This window comes from Anomalospiza imberbis, chromosome 25, assembly GCF_031753505.1.
Source record: "Anomalospiza imberbis isolate Cuckoo-Finch-1a 21T00152 chromosome 25, ASM3175350v1, whole genome shotgun sequence".
Taxonomy (NCBI): Eukaryota; Metazoa; Chordata; class Aves; order Passeriformes; family Viduidae; genus Anomalospiza; species Anomalospiza imberbis.
The window spans coordinates 5,734,950-5,750,332 of NC_089705.1; the positions used below are offsets into that span (position 1 = coordinate 5,734,950).

Here is a 15,383-nt window from a genome sequence, read left to right on the forward strand (position 1 = left end):
GAAAAATCCCTGTTTTGCTTCTGGTTTCTGTTGGGTTGTTTGTTTCTTTCCTCTTTTTTTTCCCTCCTCCTTTAGAAGACGTGTCTTTCTTTAAAACCATTCTGGACACCTGTCTCCTGTTTTTTGTTTAGTTTGAAATTCTTGGAAAAATGTTCTCAGACTCTCATGTGCTGTAAGTTTGTTACAGTCCCAGATGCTTTAATGTTCCCGTGCAGCATTTCAGTGTGTGTTGTGCTGTAAAATAATGGCTCCTTACTCTCCTGTGTTTTTGCTGTATTTAATTTTGCTGTATTTTTAATTAGTTAACAATATATCCTCTTCTGCTGACCGTTGTGCTACTGTTTATTTCTCCTCTGTACTTGGGGTAGGGGCAGAGGGGGAGGGAAGCAGAGCCTGGTGTTGTTCGGACCCGATGGAGCTTTGAGCAAAGGATCTGGGCCATGCCCAAGAGCGATTCAGGGCACTGCTAAACTGCCAATCAATTGATCTCACAGCTCCACACTCAGCTGTGGCGATGGCCCAAGCATGGCTGTTCTGGGGCGATGCTCTTTCCCTCTCCGAGCACCCCCTTTGCTCCAGGCTTTGCCAGCTGTGTCCGTGTTTTGTTTGTGGCACTGCAGGGAGGTGACACCGGCGTGACTCTGCTCTCACGGGGGCGATGCCAACCCCTCTCCCTTCCCTTCCTTTCGCTCGGGCACTAAATCCAGCCTGGGGAGAGGTGGGCAGCGGCCCTCAGCTGGGAGCAGAGCGGGGATATTTCCCTGGGGGACACACTACGCAAGGTCTGGCATGGAAGTGCTCCTCCCCGGCCTCGGGCTGTGACACTCGTGCGGTTGCTCTGTGCTCCAGCACACGCTGAAGGCTGGAGCAGAGCTGCCTCTTCCCCCTCCCCATCCCTGCAGGATGAGTAACGGGAGGAGGAGGGGGGAGTGACTCGGACTCGTATTTGTATTTTGGTCCCAAACTGTGTATATATACAATTTTCTATGTTCCTTTTTTTGTGGTAACTCAGATGAATATTTTAATTAGATAAGTTATATGAAAAAGAGGAGAATCATGTCTCAATAAAAGCCAAACACTGGACTGTGGCTGCTCGTTCTTTCCTGACACTGACGAGTGTTAAACACGCCATTGGGAAACTCCGTGGCTCCTCGGAGGGTGATGCTCCGGTATCCCGCCCGGTATCCCGCCCGGTATCCCGCCCGGTATCCCGGTTGTGCTGCTGCTCCCGTTCCTGCTCTGCTTGGAACCATCCCCGCGGATAATACCCCCGGAGCCTTTGCGGGAAGGCAGCAGCTTCGCCATCCCCCGGGGGGGGTCAGGGCGGGCCGGGACCCCCGGGACCCCTCCCCGGGACCCCCGGGACCCCTCCCCGGGAGCAGCGCGCGGTTCGCGGGCTCAGCACGCGCAGAGCCATGCCACGCCCCTTTGGGCGTGTCCATGATCAAAGTAGGCGTGGCTTAGGTGGCACGGGGGCGTGCCCTGAGGCGCTGTGGGCGTGTCCTCGCCGCCGCGCATGCGCGCTGGGCGGTACCGGCGCGGCCATGGCGCACGGGCACGGGCCCGGCCGGTGCCGCTGCTGCGGGGAGGAGGCGGCGGAGCGCGGCGCGGCCTGGGGGCTGTACCTGCGCATCGACCGGCAGCGCCTGCAGTGCCTCAACGAGCGCCGCGAGGGCTCCGGAGCCACCGTGTTCCGGCCCTGGGAGGAGCGCGGGGACCGCTCGCAGGTGGGGCCGGGAGCGGCGCTGGCATCCGGGAGGGGACGGGCAGCAGGGCACGGAGGGGAGCCTGTCCCCCGGCTCGGCCCTGGGGAGGCACAGCTCGGTGCGGTGCCCCGGCCTGGGCCTCTCAGCACGGCAGGAGGAGCTGCTGGAGGGGGTCCGGTGGAGGCCACAATGATGGTTTGGGGTCTGGAGCGTCTCCCTGATGAGGGGAGACTGCGGGAGCGGGGCCCGGTCAGTCTGGAGAAGGGAAGGCTGAGAGGGGATCCCATAAATCCATAAAATATCCCCAGGGGATATCCCCAAGGAACCAGGCTCTGTTCAGTGACAGGACAATGAGTAAAGACCATAAAGTGAACCACGAGTTCCACCTCAACACGAGGAAGAACTTCTTTCCATGAGGGTGGCAGAGCCCTGGAACAGCTGCCCGGGGACGGCTGGAGTCTCCCTCTGTGGGGACATCCCAAACCCACCTGCTCCAGGTGACCCTGCCCGGGCAGGGCTTGGGCTGGGACATCCCCAGAGGTCCCTTCCAATCCTAAATATCCTGGGATTCTCTGAGCGAGGGTACTTCGGGGCCCCCTGAGCCCCAGTGGGGTGATCCCTCCAGCTGTCCCCACACTCCCCGCTCTGTCCCCTGCACACCCCGGGCCAGCCCTGACCTGCTCTTCTCTCTCCCCAGTTCGTGGAAAGCGATGATGACGAGGAGCTGCTCTTCAACATCCCGTGAGTTCCATCCCCCAGCGCCCCTGGCACCGTGCCGGCTGCTGGCAGGGCTCCTTCCTCGCCTGGGCACGGGGCACTGGGGCTGCCTTGGAGAGGACAGGGGTGAAAACCCTGCTCGGTGTGTCTGGGCAGGTTCACGGGCAGCGTGAAGTTGAAAGGAGTCATTGTGATGGGCGAGGATGACGACACACACCCGGCCGAGATGAGGCTGTGAGTAAAAGCAGCTCCCCCTCCTCACCGGGGCTGGGGGCTCTGGTGCCATTGCTGGAGACCAGGTAAATCCATTTCTTGGTGGAGAAGAACCTGGGCAGCGTTCATGGATGGAAACCAATTAGCTGGCCTGCTGTTCCTAACTGCCTGGGTTGTCCTTCTTGTCCTGCCAGGTTCAGGAACATTCCTCACATGTCCTTTGATGACACAGCCAAGGAACCAGAGCAGGCGTTCAGCCTGAGCCGGGATCCCCTGGGAGAGCTGGAATATCCCACCAAGTACGAGCCAGAGCCTGGGGCCCGGGGGCTGCTCCTGCCTGCCACAGGAGCTCTTGCCAGCCTTCCAGATTTAGGGAAGGGTCAGCACAGGGCAGCGCCCCACAGCTGCCCTCAGGGGGATTTATCCTCCCCAGCTCTGTGCTGCCCTCTGAAACCTCCATCCCAGAGCCTGGGGCTGGCTTCCCTCCCGGGAATCCTTGGGCTGCAGAATCATGCCGGTGTCCTGTCCCCCGTGGTGGTGTGAGGGGAACCCCCCTCGCTGCCAAGGCTGGCTGGGACTGGGGGAGCAGCGTGGGAGCCTGGGGAGGAGGAGCAGCAGCAGCTGTGGTCTCAGGGTGCGTTTTCCTCCAGAATTGCCCGTTTCTCCAACGTTTACCACCTCTCCATGCACTTCCCAAAGAACTTCGGAGCGGAGACAACCAAGGTTTTTTACATAGGCCTGAAAGGGGAGTGGACGGAGGTGAGTGAGAGCAGAGAGAAAGCAGGGTGTGGGAAGGGCTGGAGTCCTGCTTCCCCTGGATTGAAAACATTCCGTCCCCACCCAGGCTCATCGCCACGAAGTCACCATCTGCAACTACGAAGCCTCGGCGAACCCGGCCGACCACAAGCTGGAACAGATCACCCCCCAGACTCACTTCATCTCCTAACGGGAGCCTGCCCGGGGCAGGAACGTTTTCCCGGAGCAGCTCCGCGTTCGTGGGGCGGACACGGCGGCGCGCTGCGAGGCGGCCCCGGGGGCGGCGGGGCCGCTCTGGAGCCGTGTGCGGGCCCGGTACCGGCTGTGACTGACAATAAACACGCTGCGGTGCAGAGCTGTGCGCTGTCCCTGACTCGCGGGCGGCACCGGCGGGGAGGGCGGCGGGGGCCCGTCCCCATAACCCGTCAGCCGCTCGGGGCAGGGCGCTGTGGGACGGGCGGGGCCGGGGCGTGTCGCCGATAATCCCCCGTGGGCCTGCCGGGGGTCGGGGCCGGCCGCGCCGCGGGTTCCGGGAGCGCGATCCGGTGCCCGTTTCCAGCATGGCCGCCCGGTCGCGCACCGGCGCCGCCGTGCGTCACTTCCGCCGCGCTGCCGGAAGTTCCGGTGGGAGCGCGTCGGGGCAGCCGCGAGGAGCGCGCGCGCCGGGCCGCGGGAGAGGTGCGGGGAGGGGGGGGGGGAGGGGCGGCGCGTACCACCGGGCTCGGGGGGGGAGGGGGAGGGGGAGGGGGAGGGGGGGGGGCGCTGACCGGGCAGCGGCGCGGCGGGGGGGACGTACCACTGCTGCCGGGGGGGGAGGGGGGGGAATTCCGTGAGGGCCGCGGGGATGGTGGGGGGTGGGGGTGGCGACGGGGCCTTTAACGGGAGGGTAACGGGGAGAGCGGCGGTGGAGCGGCCGCGGTTCTGGCTCGGCGCGTCCCCGTGCGGTAACGGGGCCGCGTCTTTCCGCCCCCCGGGGGCCCTCAGGAGTCGCAGCCTGCCTGCAGGGACCCCCCCCCAACCCCCGCAGAGCCCCGGTTCTGGCGCTCCGGGCCGTGGGGATCCCGCCTCCATCCGCTTCCAGGCGGGATTCCTCCAGCCCCCCGCTGGATTCCGCTCCCTGCGGGGCTGCGGGCCCGGGGGGGGAGGCTGAGGCACGGTAATTGACGCTAATTAACGAGTGATGAACGCGTCCCCCACACTCCGGGCCGGTGTCACTGGTGGGGTCGGCTTGGGGAGCGACACGGCGGGACCGGAGCCAAATTCACCTCCTGGCTCTGTGTTTGCTCTTTGCCCCCACACGTTCATCCTGGGGCTGTTCCCGTCGTGTTCCCTCCCGGAGCTGGGCAGGAGCATCCCGGGAGGAATCCCGGGATTGCCAGGAGGAATGCTCGGGGCAGCTCTGAGCATCCCACGTTTTCCTGCTGGAGCCTCCCCAGCAGGGAGCGCATCCCGTCGGTGCCAGGGCAGGAAGATGCTGTTATTTCTGGCTCCCTCTCTGTCTCCCTGCCAGGGTTTTTGGCAGGTGCGGTCTCTCCCGGCCGGTTGTTTTGCCCCTGGAGTACTCAGGAGCACGTGGGCCGTGTGGCTGTGTCAGATCCGGGGAGCTCAGTCCCCGCTGTTTTTATTTGAGTGGGGAAGCTGCTGACGAGCAGTCGGTGGAACGAGTCGGGCAGGTCTCGGCCGGGCTGGCAGACAGAGCGGGCTGTTTCTCGTGGGTAAGGCTGGCTGCTGGCGTTCCGGGCTTTTTGGGGGGGTTTGGGGTGATCCTGTGTCGCCCCGACCCGCTGGGGATGGAGGCTGGGGCAGAGTGTGGAGGATGAGGAAAGGCCTCCCGAGGGGCAGCTCTGCTCTCTGTGACAGGGACGCGACCTTGGGAGCGGCCGGAGCCGTGCCCGGGGAGGTTCAGGCTGGATTTCAGGGAAAGGTTTTTCCCCAGAGGGTGCAGGCTCCCCAGGGAATGGGCATGGCCCCGAGGCTGCCAGAGCTCCAGGAGTGTTTGGACAGCACTCCAGGGATGCCCAGGGTGGATTGTTGGGGGGTCTGGGCAGGGCCAGGGGTGGGCTGGATGATCCTTTATCCCTTCCAGCTCGGGATATTCTGTGATCGTGCTCCGGAGGCTGATCCTGTTCCTGGGGGATAAAGGCAGTGCCCTAAACAAGCTCTGATCTAATTAGTGCTGGTGGGTCAGTGGGGTCAGGGCAGCCTCGTGGAGAGCAGGAGCTCCCTGTGATGCCATGGGAACAAACACCGTGGACTGCTGTGGCTAAAGCGCCGTGGGTGCTGTCAGCTCCGTGGGATCTGGGAGGTGACAGGACAGCGGTGGTGACCCTGCCTCCTGTCCCGGGGAGCCACAAGGGTGTCTTCCATCACTGGAGGGGCTCAGACCAGCTCCCAGTGCTCTGGTTCATCCCAAACAGCCCCATAAAGCAGGGCTGGACCTTTATTGGTGCAGCAGAGGCGTTGCTGCTGCGTGCCCAGGGTTTCCTGCTTCCCGGCGGGAGCAGATGTGGGTCAGGAGCCTGGCCCACAGCTCCGGGCAGGAATGAGGGGTGAAGGAATGAAGGGATGCTGAGGCCGCCCTCTGCCCACGCCGCTGCAGCCACAGGAATAACTTTGGCTCTGAGGTGTCATTTCCAGGCTAATTTTAACACTTCCAGCACCCCACGCGCGCTGCCACGCGGGGAGCGTTGGCTGCTCCTGGACTCTCCAGCACTGCCAGGCCACAGTGTGGGGTGTTCCACCATCGAAACCTTCACCTGCTCTTCAATTTCCCCCCAGACAGCTGCTCCTCTGGATGAAGCAGCTGCTGAAGGGGGGTGAGAGGTTTGTTTTCCTGCCTCACCGCTGTGTCCCGCAGGTGCCAGTGTCGATCCCTCTCGGTGTATGTGTGGTAACAACATGTCTGTCCCCCTCCTCGCCGACGCTGTCACCGTGTCAGGGGCAGAGCGGGAGACCGCCGCGGTAAGGGCTGCCCCCTCCCTCCCTCCTTTCCCTCCCTCCTTTCCCTGCTGCTCCCAGTGGGAAACAGGGAGCTGCTTCCATGAGCTCCAGCATGGCGGGAGGCAGGGCCAGCAATTCCTTGGGCTGGGCTGTTTGCTCCGGTGTGAGAGCTCAGCTTGTCAAAGCAGTGGGACTTAGGGCTGATTGGGCTGTTTAAGCTTTTAAAAGCAAATCTCCCAAAGGAACCCCCCTCTGTCCTTCCCTGGGATCTGCAGGCTGCCTTCCCTCTGCTCCCCGAGGCTTAGGGGTTGCTGGAGCCTGAGATGAAAAGCCTGTGGAGGTGGATTTGTGAGTCCTTGGTGATACAGGGAAGGAATTCCTCCATGGGAGGGTGGGCAGGCCCTGGCACAGGGTGCCCAGAGCAGCTGTGGCTGCCCCTGGATCCCTGGCAGTGCCCAAGGCCAGGCTGGATGGGGCTTGGAGCAGCCTGGGACAGTGGGAGGTGTCCCTGCCGTGGCAGGGCTGGGACTGGATGGGCTTTAAGGTCCCTTCCAGCCCATTCTGGGATTCAGGCTGGGCCTCTGCTCTGGTGCCACTCCTGGTGGGATGATCTGTCACTCCTTGTCCCTGTGCTGTGCAGAGGAGTTGGGACCTGCCCGTGGCAGCTCCGTGGCAGGATGACACCACATCCCTGACCCACCCATCCGCCGTGCTCCAAGCTAATTTGAGCGTCTTGGAGTTGGTGACTAAGTGTCCATTTGTCACCTCCCTGCCAGCCCAGCCCGGCCCAGCCCTGCCCCCTCCAACTCTCACACCAGCTAATTCCCTTCCTCCTCTGTTTAACAGGTCATTTTCCTACATGGCCTTGGAGACACGGGGTGAGTGTCCCTGGAGCTGGCTCTGGCTGGGATGTGTGGTTTGCCAGATGCAGATCCCAGCCTTTTGCTCTGCTCTCCCTCGGGGCATCTCCAGGATTTGTGCGGGGCTTTGGGCTGGGGTCTGCAGCCATTCCTGCACCAGCCTCGCAGGGAATGGCAGGGAATTGCTGCCAGCAGCTGTCTGCTCTTGAATATTTATGATCCCGGCAGCCTGGCAGCCCCCCACCCCCCGCGGGTGGATTTTGTGCTGCCTTCGGGGATTGCTGGGGGATTGTTGATAAGCACTGCTGATAAGCACTGCGGCTTTTCCAGGCCTTGGCAGGGCTGGCAGCTGGGCTGGGCCTGCACGAGGGCATCTCTGCTGTGTAAGGCCACCTCGGAGGTCCCATGGTGGTGACAAAGGGCTCCTCCCTGTCCAGAAGATTTCCACATCCCCCAGGAGATTCCCTCCTCCCTGTCCTCCCTGCCTGAAGCTTCGGGGCTTTGTGTGCTCCCCTCAGATGGGATCGGTGCTGGGGAGGGCTTCATGGGGGGTTCAGGCTGGTGGGGTGGGGAAAATAAGCTCAGGGGAGGGGTTGGGGGGCAGCAGCCTTGGCAAAACGGCTGGGACAAGCCTTGGACTCACCTGCTCCTGTCCCTCCCCAGGCACAGCTGGGCAGATGCTCTCTCCTCCATCCGCCTCCCCTACGTGAAGTACATCTGCCCTCACGCGTAAGTGCTGCCCTGGGGGGGCTTCCTGGGGGGCTTCTTGGGGGGCCCTGAGGCTGCCAAGGCTGCTGGGGGAGGCGGGTGGTGGCCTGAGCCCAGCAGGGCTGCCCAGCCAGGCTGGCTCTGCTGCCGTGGTCAGCTCCTGCTGCAGGCAGAGCTGTTCCCACAGAGGTGAGCAGCACCAGAGGCTCTTTTCTTTCCCTTCCTGTCTCGTTTATCTCTGATGGCTGCAGGGAAAGAAAGACAAAGGCTCTGGAGCTCCCTGTGCATCCCCATGTCAGGCAGGAAGGGGGCTCAGCAAGAAGGGGAGAGGTGTCAGTCTTCTGCTCCCCTCAGACTGGAGCTGAACCACCCAAAATGTTCCTCCACAGGCCCCGGATCCCGGTGACCCTCAACATGAAGATGGTCATGCCCTCCTGGTCAGTGCTGTGGGGGACAGGGCTGGATGTGGGACCCTTTTGGGGAGTGAGAGGGATGGGGGGGACAAAACCCACTGCCCTGTGGGGGCCAGGGAAGGGCAGAGCACACCCAGCTCCTGCCTCCCCACACTCGTGGTGCTGGGAGAGGTTTTGGCTGACCCTGCTGCTTCCCCCAGGTTTGACCTGATGGGACTGACTCCGGATGCACCTGAGGATGAAGCTGGGATCAAGAAAGCTGCAGAAAACAGTAAGGAGCTCTGTAAGGGGAGGGGGAGGTGGTGAGCTGCTGTGTGCCTCTCCCTCGCTGTCACTGGAGCAGGTGTCTTCCTTCCACCTGTCCTTTGTTTCTGCTGTCCTGCGATCCGAGCAAACCTTTGCCCTGGGATCTCTGGCACCTCCCTGTCCCTGATGTGCACCCTGAAGCATGGGATGATGCTTTTCAGCCCTTTTCCCCTTCCACTGACCCACTTCTCCCATCTCCTTCCAGTTAAAGCAATCATTGAGCACGAGATGAAGAACGGGATCCCCCCCAACCGCATCATCCTGGGGGGCTTCTCACAGGTGAGGGACCCCAATGCCTGCTCCACCTGTCACAGGGAGGTGGGTGGGTGTGAGCTGGGCCTGAGGGTGTCCCTGCATCCCCCGTGGATCCTCAGTGACCCCATGTTCCCCCCTGCAGGGCGGTGCCTTGTCGCTGTACACGGCTCTCACCTGCCAGCACCAGCTGGCCGGGATCGTGGCGCTCAGCTGCTGGCTCCCACTGCACAAGGCCTTCCCACAGGTACCCCCTTGGCATGGGCATTGTCCCACTGCAGCTCTCCCTCATGGCGGGGGGAACTGCTGGGTGGCGTGCTGGGGACACAAAGCACCTGCCCCGCTGGCGTCCCCTCACCTGAGCGTCCCCTCCTCGTGGCAGGCGGCGAACAACGGCGTGAACAAGGACATCGCCATCCTGCAGTGCCACGGGGAGATGGATCCCATGATCCCTGTGCGCTTCGGGGCCCTCACTGCCGAGAAGCTCAAGTCTGTCGTCACCCCCACCAAGGTGCAGTTCAAAACCTACCCCGGCGTGATGCACAGTTCCTGTCCTCAGGTCAGTGCTGGGCGTGGAGGGAGGGGATGGCACCCCCTGGGTGCTGATCAGTGATGGGCCCATGGGAATGGCCTGGAGCTGTGTCAGGGGAGGGCTGGGATGGATTTCAGGGCAAGGTTCTTCCCCCAGAGCGTGCTGGGCACTGCCCAGGCTCCCCAGGGAAGGGGCACGGTCCCGAGGCTGCCAGAGCTCCAGGAGCGTTTGGACGGCGCTGCCAGGGATGGGCTGGGTGGGGCTGTTGGGGGTGTGGGCAGGGCTGGGCTGGATGATCCTTGTGGGTCCCTTCCCTTTGGGATCTCTGGGACCAACGCCAGCGCTGTAGGTCAGGCAGGGTGGGGAACACACGAGCTGTACTTGTTCCTGACTTGCTCCGGGAGGCTGCAGAGCCCTTGTGCCCCATCCCGGCCTTTGGGGAGGCTGCCGAGCCTCCATTCCCATTCCCATTCCCATTCCCGGGGCTCAGCCCGGCCCTTGGGGAGCCCTGGTGTGACGGGCCGCGCGCTGCCCGCAGGAGATGATGGCGGTGAAGGAGTTCATCGAGAAGCTGCTGCCCCGGATCTGAGCCGAGCCCCTCGGGACTGTCGCAGGGGAGGGTGCCGAGGTCACCGCCGCCCGTCTGTCCCTGTGACCCGCCCGCTGCGAACGGAAGCCATGGCCCCCCCAGCGCACCTCCCGCCACACCCACCCGTGCCCGCGTCCTCGCACCGCGTCCCCTCCGGCCGGGGGTGCCCGGCTCTCCCGCTGCTCCCGGAGCCGGCATCATCGGAGCTGCCTAAGGCGAGTCTGGGAGTGGCCTTTTCTCTCCTGCTCTGGCTCCGGGCGGTGCCCGGGGGAGGGTCACCGTCCCCTCGGCCCGCCGCGGGGCTGGCACGGCGCGGCTGAGGTTCTCGGGTTGCGTTTGGGGTTTTTGTACCAGTGTTAGGGGCGGGATGCGCCCGGCTGCGGTGGGAGGAGCGGGGCGGGCCTGGGGCACCCCTGGGGCTCGGAGCTCTGCCCTCGGTGGCCGCTCTCTGCCTCCGCTCAGGCGACTCACGGGTTTTCAGTGAGAGCTCAGGAACCCGGGACTCCCCTGCGGACGCCTCCAGGCCCCGGGGCAGGCTCTGCCCTGGGCTGGCACGGCCGAAGGCTGCCCGGGGCCGGCAGGGAGGGTCAGTGCAGCTCCCGCACCTCCCGCACAGCCCCGCCTGTCACACACGCACACTCCCCTCAGCCATGGGCCTGGGGCAGCTCTGCCCTCCTGAGATAATCACCTCCTTCCTCCTCCTCCTCCCCCTCCTCCTCTTGTTGCTTTTACAATCTCCATCCCAGAGGCATCTCCCCCCCTCCCAGCCCAGCTCTGCACCCTCGGAGCCCCAAAGCTTCGTTTACACTCATGGAGCCTCCGGCCCCATCTTCAATGTCTTCTCTTGCTGCTACCTGTCCTTCCCTTTGGCCTGGGGCTGGCTTGAGGAGGGGGAGGGCCCTGGACCCCGGGTTTGGCTCCTGGTGCAGCTGGAAGGAGCAGCTTTGCTCCCGGCCATCATCTGACCAGCATCTGAGCCCCGGGTGCTGCTGTGCCCCACCCTCTGTGCTCCCGGGGCGCTCCCCGGGACTGGGGGCTCATGTCCCCCCACCATGTACAATCACCCGTGTCCCTCACCTGTGGCGTGTCCCCTCCCGACTGCTGGCATCGTGCTGGGGCCCCGAATGTCTCCTCTGGGGGGGCTCCAGGCTGACCCTCCCCTCCCACAGGGCCCGGGGCAGTGGCTGTGGAGCAGCTCTGCCTTCACTCCCCTCTTTCCCTGGGCTGAGCCCCCCCCGGGGCAGATCATGGCTTTTAAAACACCCCCACATTCCTCTGGCCCCAGGGCTACCATGCTCCCCCTGCCTGCCCTGGGGGCTGCTCTGGGGGGGCTCAGCCCCAGCAGTTCTGCTCCAGCCCTGCCCTTCCTGCCCGGGCTGCGCAAAGCAATAACCGAATGGATCGTGGGGCCCGCCTCGGCTCGGGTCTTGGCTTGGGCTTTTAGTTCTTGATCCTTTTGGGAATCCGAAAGCAGCAGAGCTGCTGCTGGCACTGGGGGCAGCCCAGCTCTGCCCCTGCCCTGGGCTCTGCCCTGCTGGCTCTCCTATGCTGTGTTTTAATGCTGCTGTGCCCCCGCCCCCCACGCTTGGCTGGGGGGCATCAGAGGCTGGCAGGGGTGGGATGGCAGCTCCCTGGGGCCACCAGGGGCTGGCAGGGGTGGGATGGCAGCTCCCTGGGGCCACCAGGGGCTGGCAGGGGTGGGATGGCAGCTCCCTGGGGGTACCAAGGGCTGGTGATGGACAGACTGACCTGTGTGACTGTGAACTGGAACCGTGTGTGATGGGGGGCCCGGGACCATCCCTGGGGGCCCGTGGGGCCCCTCTGCAGAGCATTCCTGCTCACTCCCTGCCCGAGCAGTGCGGAACACGGGAGGGAGAAGGACTTCTCTCCATTCCTCAATACAGCTTTGGGGGTTTTCTTTTGGTTTTTTGGGGTTTTTTTTTGTTTTTTTTTTTTGTTCTGTTTTTCTTCTCTCTCTTGTCTTCCTTGTACATGTTTGGGGTTTTTTTTTTTTGTGTGTGTGTGTGCGTTCCACAGAGAATCAAGGTGAAATAAATCAACTTATCCCGGAGCTGAGCTGGCGTCATCCCTGGCCAGGCAGGATAAGAGATTTTGGGGGAACGGTGTTCCATGAGGCCCCAGGGTGCCATTTTTAGAGGCAGCAGCTCTGGCTGAGGGGAAGCAGAACAAAGCTGCCACTTAGAAAGTAGGAAAGTTTATTTTAAAAACAAATCAAAAGCTCAATTCATAATTTAGGAGCATAAGTTATTCATCCAGCCGACAGCACACAGGGCCGGCTGCGTCATCCCTGCCCTGGGAGCTGCCAGAATAAATAGGAGCAGTGTGGGACAAGGGGCAGAGCTGGCTCCTGGGCAGCCTTTGGCAATGGGGTTTGGGGAGTGGCTGCCACAGGAGGCCACACCAGGCACCCGGGGGGGCTGTGGGCAGCCAGGCCAGGCTGGCACAGCCCTGGACAGGGGCTTCTCTGGCTCAGCATGAGAGGGGGGAGATGAGATTTGGTCCCCAAAACCATGCTGGGGGTAGGGAGAAGTGGGGGGTGGAGGAAGCCTTGGAATGTGACTGGTCCCTGTGGGAGGTTCCTGGTGCCTTCTCTGTGCCAGGGCAGGGGCAGAGGTGCCTTGGGCTCTCCCTGAGCCCACGAGCCAGGAGGGAGCAGGGGCTCTGCTGCAGGACTCAGCTGTCCCAGTGGATGCCCAGGGCACAGGGAGGGACCAGGAGCACCTGCTCCCAGCCCGGGCTGGCTGCAGCCCTGGGCATTCCCACGAGGGGTTCCATGCCCGTGGTGCCACACCAGGCCCTGGCTCTGGTCTCCCTTTGTTGTGGTTCTGCTCTGTGAGATGCAAAGACCTGGGGGATGGGGATGAGGATGAGGAGGGGGGAGGCTGAGGATGCTCCAGCCTTCCTGCCCTGTGCCAGAGGCAGGAGGGGGAGCTGGAAGTGCCCTCCCAAGATGGTGAAAGCCCTCGGGGAAGGAGGCAGGGCTGGCTCAGAGCAGCCCTGGGCCCGGCCAGCCCTTGCCACGGCTCAGTTCTTGCTGAAGCCCGTGGGGTTCTGCAGCTGCCACCGCCACAGGTCCTCACCTGGAACAGGAGAAAGGAGGTGAGGGAGGGCAGGGGGCCGGCAATGCCCGCTGTGCCAGGGAGGGGATGCCCTTACACATCTTGTCCAGGCCAAAGGCAGCTTTCCAGCCCAGCTCCCGCTCGGCCAGGGCAGGGTCAGCGTAGCAGGAGGCCACGTCCCCCTCCCGCCGGGCCGTGATCCGGTACTTGATCTGCAGGGAGAGCAGCACCCTGAGCTCGGGGGGCTCCCAGGGGGGCTGGGGGGCAGGGGGCCTGTGGGACCAGCTGCCCTTGTGCCTGTGAGCCTGCAGCTCTGCCCTTACCTCCCTCCCCGAGGCTTTCTCCATGGCCCGGACCATCTGCAGCACGGAGTAGCCGGTGCCTGTGCCCAGGTTGTAGATCTGGGAGGAGGATAAAGGACAGGGATCAAGGGGAGAAGGGCCAGGCACCCCTTCAGCCCCCATTGGGACCCCCACACCCTCCCAGGGCTGGCAGCACCCTGAGGTTGTTACCTTGCAGCCACAGTTCTCCTTGAGCTTCTTCAGAGCAGCGATGTGGCCCTTGGCCAGATCCACGACGTGGATGTAATCCCTGACTCCTGTGGGGACGCAGAGGGTGAGGGCAGGGCCAGGGCTTTGGGAATCCCAAACTTCCCCCGTCCCGTGACGCACCCGTTCCATCGTCCGTCTTGTAGTCATTCCCGAAGACGCTCAGGAATTCCCGGCGTCCCACTGCCACCTGCACAGAGGGACAGCCCCATGGAGCCCCAGCACCCCGAGTCCCCTCCCTGCCAACCCCGAGGGCTGTGGGGGCGCTACCTGAGCCACGTAGGGCATGAGGTTGTTGGGGATGCCCTGAGGATCCTCCCCGATCATCCCCGACTCGTGGGCGCCGATGGGGTTGAAGTAGCGCAGGAGGACGGCGTTCCAGTCCTGGGGACACACGGACAGGGCTGCCCGGTCACCCCCCTGGGGACACAGCCGGGCTCCAGCCCTGCGGGGCGGCTCCTCACCCTCTCTGCTCTGCAGAGATCCCGGATCATCTCCTCGATGAAGAACTTGGATTTCCCATAGGGGTTGGTGCAGCCCCCGACCGGGTGCTTCTCGTCCAGGGGGAGGTACTTGGGGTCCCCGTAGACGGTGGCGGAGCTGCTGAACACGATGTTCCTCACGCCGTGGGCCTTCATGGTCTGGGAGGGGCAACGGCCAGCACTGATCCAGCTCTGTGCCCTGTGCCAGCCCTCCACGGGCGCTGGCAGGGCCCAGGGCAGGGCCTGGGCACGGGGAGGGCAGAGGGAACAGCCCAGGATCACTGCCGGCCCCTCTCACCTCCAGCAGCCGGATGGTCCCGGTGAGGTTCACTCTGTAATATTCCAGAGGCTTCTGCACCGACTCCCCCACGGCCTTGAGCCCCGCAAAGTGCATCACGGCCGAGAAACGGTGCTGCAGCAGGGAGCGGGCTGGGCATCAGAGCCACGGCAGCAGGAACCAGCCTGGATTCCCCCAGGAGCTCCGGCCAGCCAGCCCGGGGGGCTCCACGGCGCACAGGAGCGGGGGCACTGCGTTTCCTCCCTGCTCCCGTGGCTCCCACCCCTGCCAGGGACCCCAGGAGCCACCCCGGGCACTGCAGCTGCTGCTCTCACCTTCCTGAAGAGCTCCTGGAGCGCGGCCTCGTCCGTGATGTCGAGCTCCTGGAAGAGCACGGGCCGGTGCGCGATCTCCTGCACCCGCCGGAGGCTCTCGGGGAGCTCCTCCGAGCCTGGGGACGGAGGGGAGTGAGGGAGCGCTGGAGCCGGGCCCAGCGGGGATGGCGCCGGGCCCGGCGGGGCCCCCCGTACCTCGGATGGCGTTGTGGAAGTTGTCGATGACCACGGGCACGTAGCCCGCCTGCAGCAGCTCCAGCACGCAGTGGCTGCCGATGTAGCCGGCGCCGCCCGTCACCAGGATCGTCTCTGCCATGGCTCCCTGCGGCGGAAAGCCCGGAGCCCTCAGGCCGGGCTGGGCACGGCCCGGAGCCCTCAGGCCGGGCTGGGCACGGCCCGGAGCCCTCAGCCCGGAGCCCTCAGCCCGGGCTGGGCACGGCCCGGAGCCCTCAGCCCGACCCGGAGCCCTCAGCCCGGGCTGGGCACGGCCCGGAGCCCTCAGCCCGACCCGGAGCTCTCAGCCCGGGCTGGGCACGGCCCGGAGCCCTCAGCCCGGCCCGGAGCCCTCAGCCCGACCCGGAGCTCTCAGCCCGGGCTGGGCATAGCCCGGAGCCCTCAGTCCGACCCGGAGCCCTCAGCCCGGGCTGGGCACGGCCCGGAGCCCTCAGC

At 64.3% G+C, this 15,383-nt stretch overlaps 3 protein-coding genes across 4 annotated transcripts; 2 read left to right on the forward strand and 1 right to left on the reverse strand.

Moving 5' to 3' along the window:
- Positions 1 to 1,499: 1,499 nt before the first annotated feature.
- Positions 1,500 to 3,726, forward strand: PITHD1 (PITH domain containing 1). Its single transcript, XM_068172890.1, has 6 exons — positions 1,500 to 1,727; positions 2,404 to 2,447; positions 2,580 to 2,657; positions 2,831 to 2,935; positions 3,287 to 3,395; positions 3,481 to 3,726. The coding sequence occupies exons 1-6, from the start codon at positions 1,545 to 1,547 to the stop codon at positions 3,580 to 3,582; spliced, it is 621 nt and encodes a 206-aa protein (XP_068028991.1). The 5' UTR covers positions 1,500 to 1,544; the 3' UTR covers positions 3,583 to 3,726.
- A 312-nt stretch (positions 3,727 to 4,038) lies between these two features.
- On the forward strand, positions 4,039 to 10,692 carry LYPLA2 (lysophospholipase 2). Of its 2 annotated transcripts, none has more exons than XM_068172891.1 (10): positions 4,039 to 4,070; positions 6,250 to 6,353; positions 7,179 to 7,210; positions 7,856 to 7,921; positions 8,290 to 8,337; positions 8,514 to 8,584; positions 8,825 to 8,898; positions 9,017 to 9,118; positions 9,254 to 9,430; positions 9,942 to 10,692. In XM_068172891.1, exons 2-10 carry the CDS (start codon positions 6,276 to 6,278, stop codon positions 9,990 to 9,992), a joined length of 699 nt encoding a protein of 232 aa, XP_068028992.1. In that variant the 5' UTR covers positions 4,039 to 4,070; positions 6,250 to 6,275; the 3' UTR covers positions 9,993 to 10,692. The 2 variants fall into 2 exon arrangements, with proteins under 2 accessions (XP_068028992.1, XP_068028993.1); XM_068172892.1 differs by lacking the exon at positions 4,039 to 4,070 and adding an exon at positions 5,084 to 5,107.
- Positions 10,693 to 12,482: 1,790 nt separating this feature from the next.
- On the reverse strand, positions 12,483 to 15,062 carry GALE (UDP-galactose-4-epimerase). The gene is made up of 10 exons (XM_068172872.1): positions 14,910 to 15,062; positions 14,715 to 14,830; positions 14,401 to 14,514; positions 14,085 to 14,261; positions 13,891 to 14,004; positions 13,744 to 13,810; positions 13,585 to 13,670; positions 13,396 to 13,473; positions 13,170 to 13,284; positions 12,483 to 13,093 (listed from the first exon to the last, which is right to left on the reverse strand). Exons 1-10 carry the CDS (start codon positions 15,028 to 15,030, stop codon positions 13,038 to 13,040), a joined length of 1,044 nt encoding a protein of 347 aa, XP_068028973.1. The 5' UTR covers positions 15,031 to 15,062; the 3' UTR covers positions 12,483 to 13,037.
- Positions 15,063 to 15,383: the final 321 nt, after the last annotated feature.

What these genes read in the sequence shown, in the direction of transcription:
- LYPLA2 (XM_068172891.1), top strand. Translation starts at nt 6,276, where the DNA reads ATGTGTGGTAACAACATGTCTGTCCCCCTCCTCGCCGACGCTGTCACC. An exon ending in AAGTACATCTGCCCTCACGC is followed by an intron (nt 7,922 to 8,289) that starts GTAAGTGCTGCC and finishes GTTCCTCCACAG; the next exon opens with GCCCCGGATCCCGGTGACCC. An exon ending in TCCTGGGGGGCTTCTCACAG is followed by an intron (nt 8,899 to 9,016) that starts GTGAGGGACCCC and finishes TCCCCCCTGCAG; the next exon opens with GGCGGTGCCTTGTCGCTGTA.
- GALE (XM_068172872.1), bottom strand. Translation starts at nt 15,030, where the DNA reads ATGGCAGAGACGATCCTGGTGACGGGCGGCGCCGGCTACATCGGCAGC. An exon ending in GGACCATCCGGCTGCTGGAG is followed by an intron (nt 14,262 to 14,400) that starts GTGAGAGGGGCC and finishes TGCCCCTCCCAG; the next exon opens with ACCATGAAGGCCCACGGCGT. An exon ending in AGGAGAACTGTGGCTGCAAG is followed by an intron (nt 13,474 to 13,584) that starts GTAACAACCTCA and finishes TCCTCCTCCCAG; the next exon opens with ATCTACAACCTGGGCACAGG.
- PITHD1 (XM_068172890.1), top strand. Translation starts at nt 1,545, where the DNA reads ATGGCGCACGGGCACGGGCCCGGCCGGTGCCGCTGCTGCGGGGAGGAG. An exon ending in GAGCTGGAATATCCCACCAA is followed by an intron (nt 2,936 to 3,286) that starts GTACGAGCCAGA and finishes GTTTTCCTCCAG; the next exon opens with AATTGCCCGTTTCTCCAACG. An exon ending in TGAAAGGGGAGTGGACGGAG is followed by an intron (nt 3,396 to 3,480) that starts GTGAGTGAGAGC and finishes GTCCCCACCCAG; the next exon opens with GCTCATCGCCACGAAGTCAC.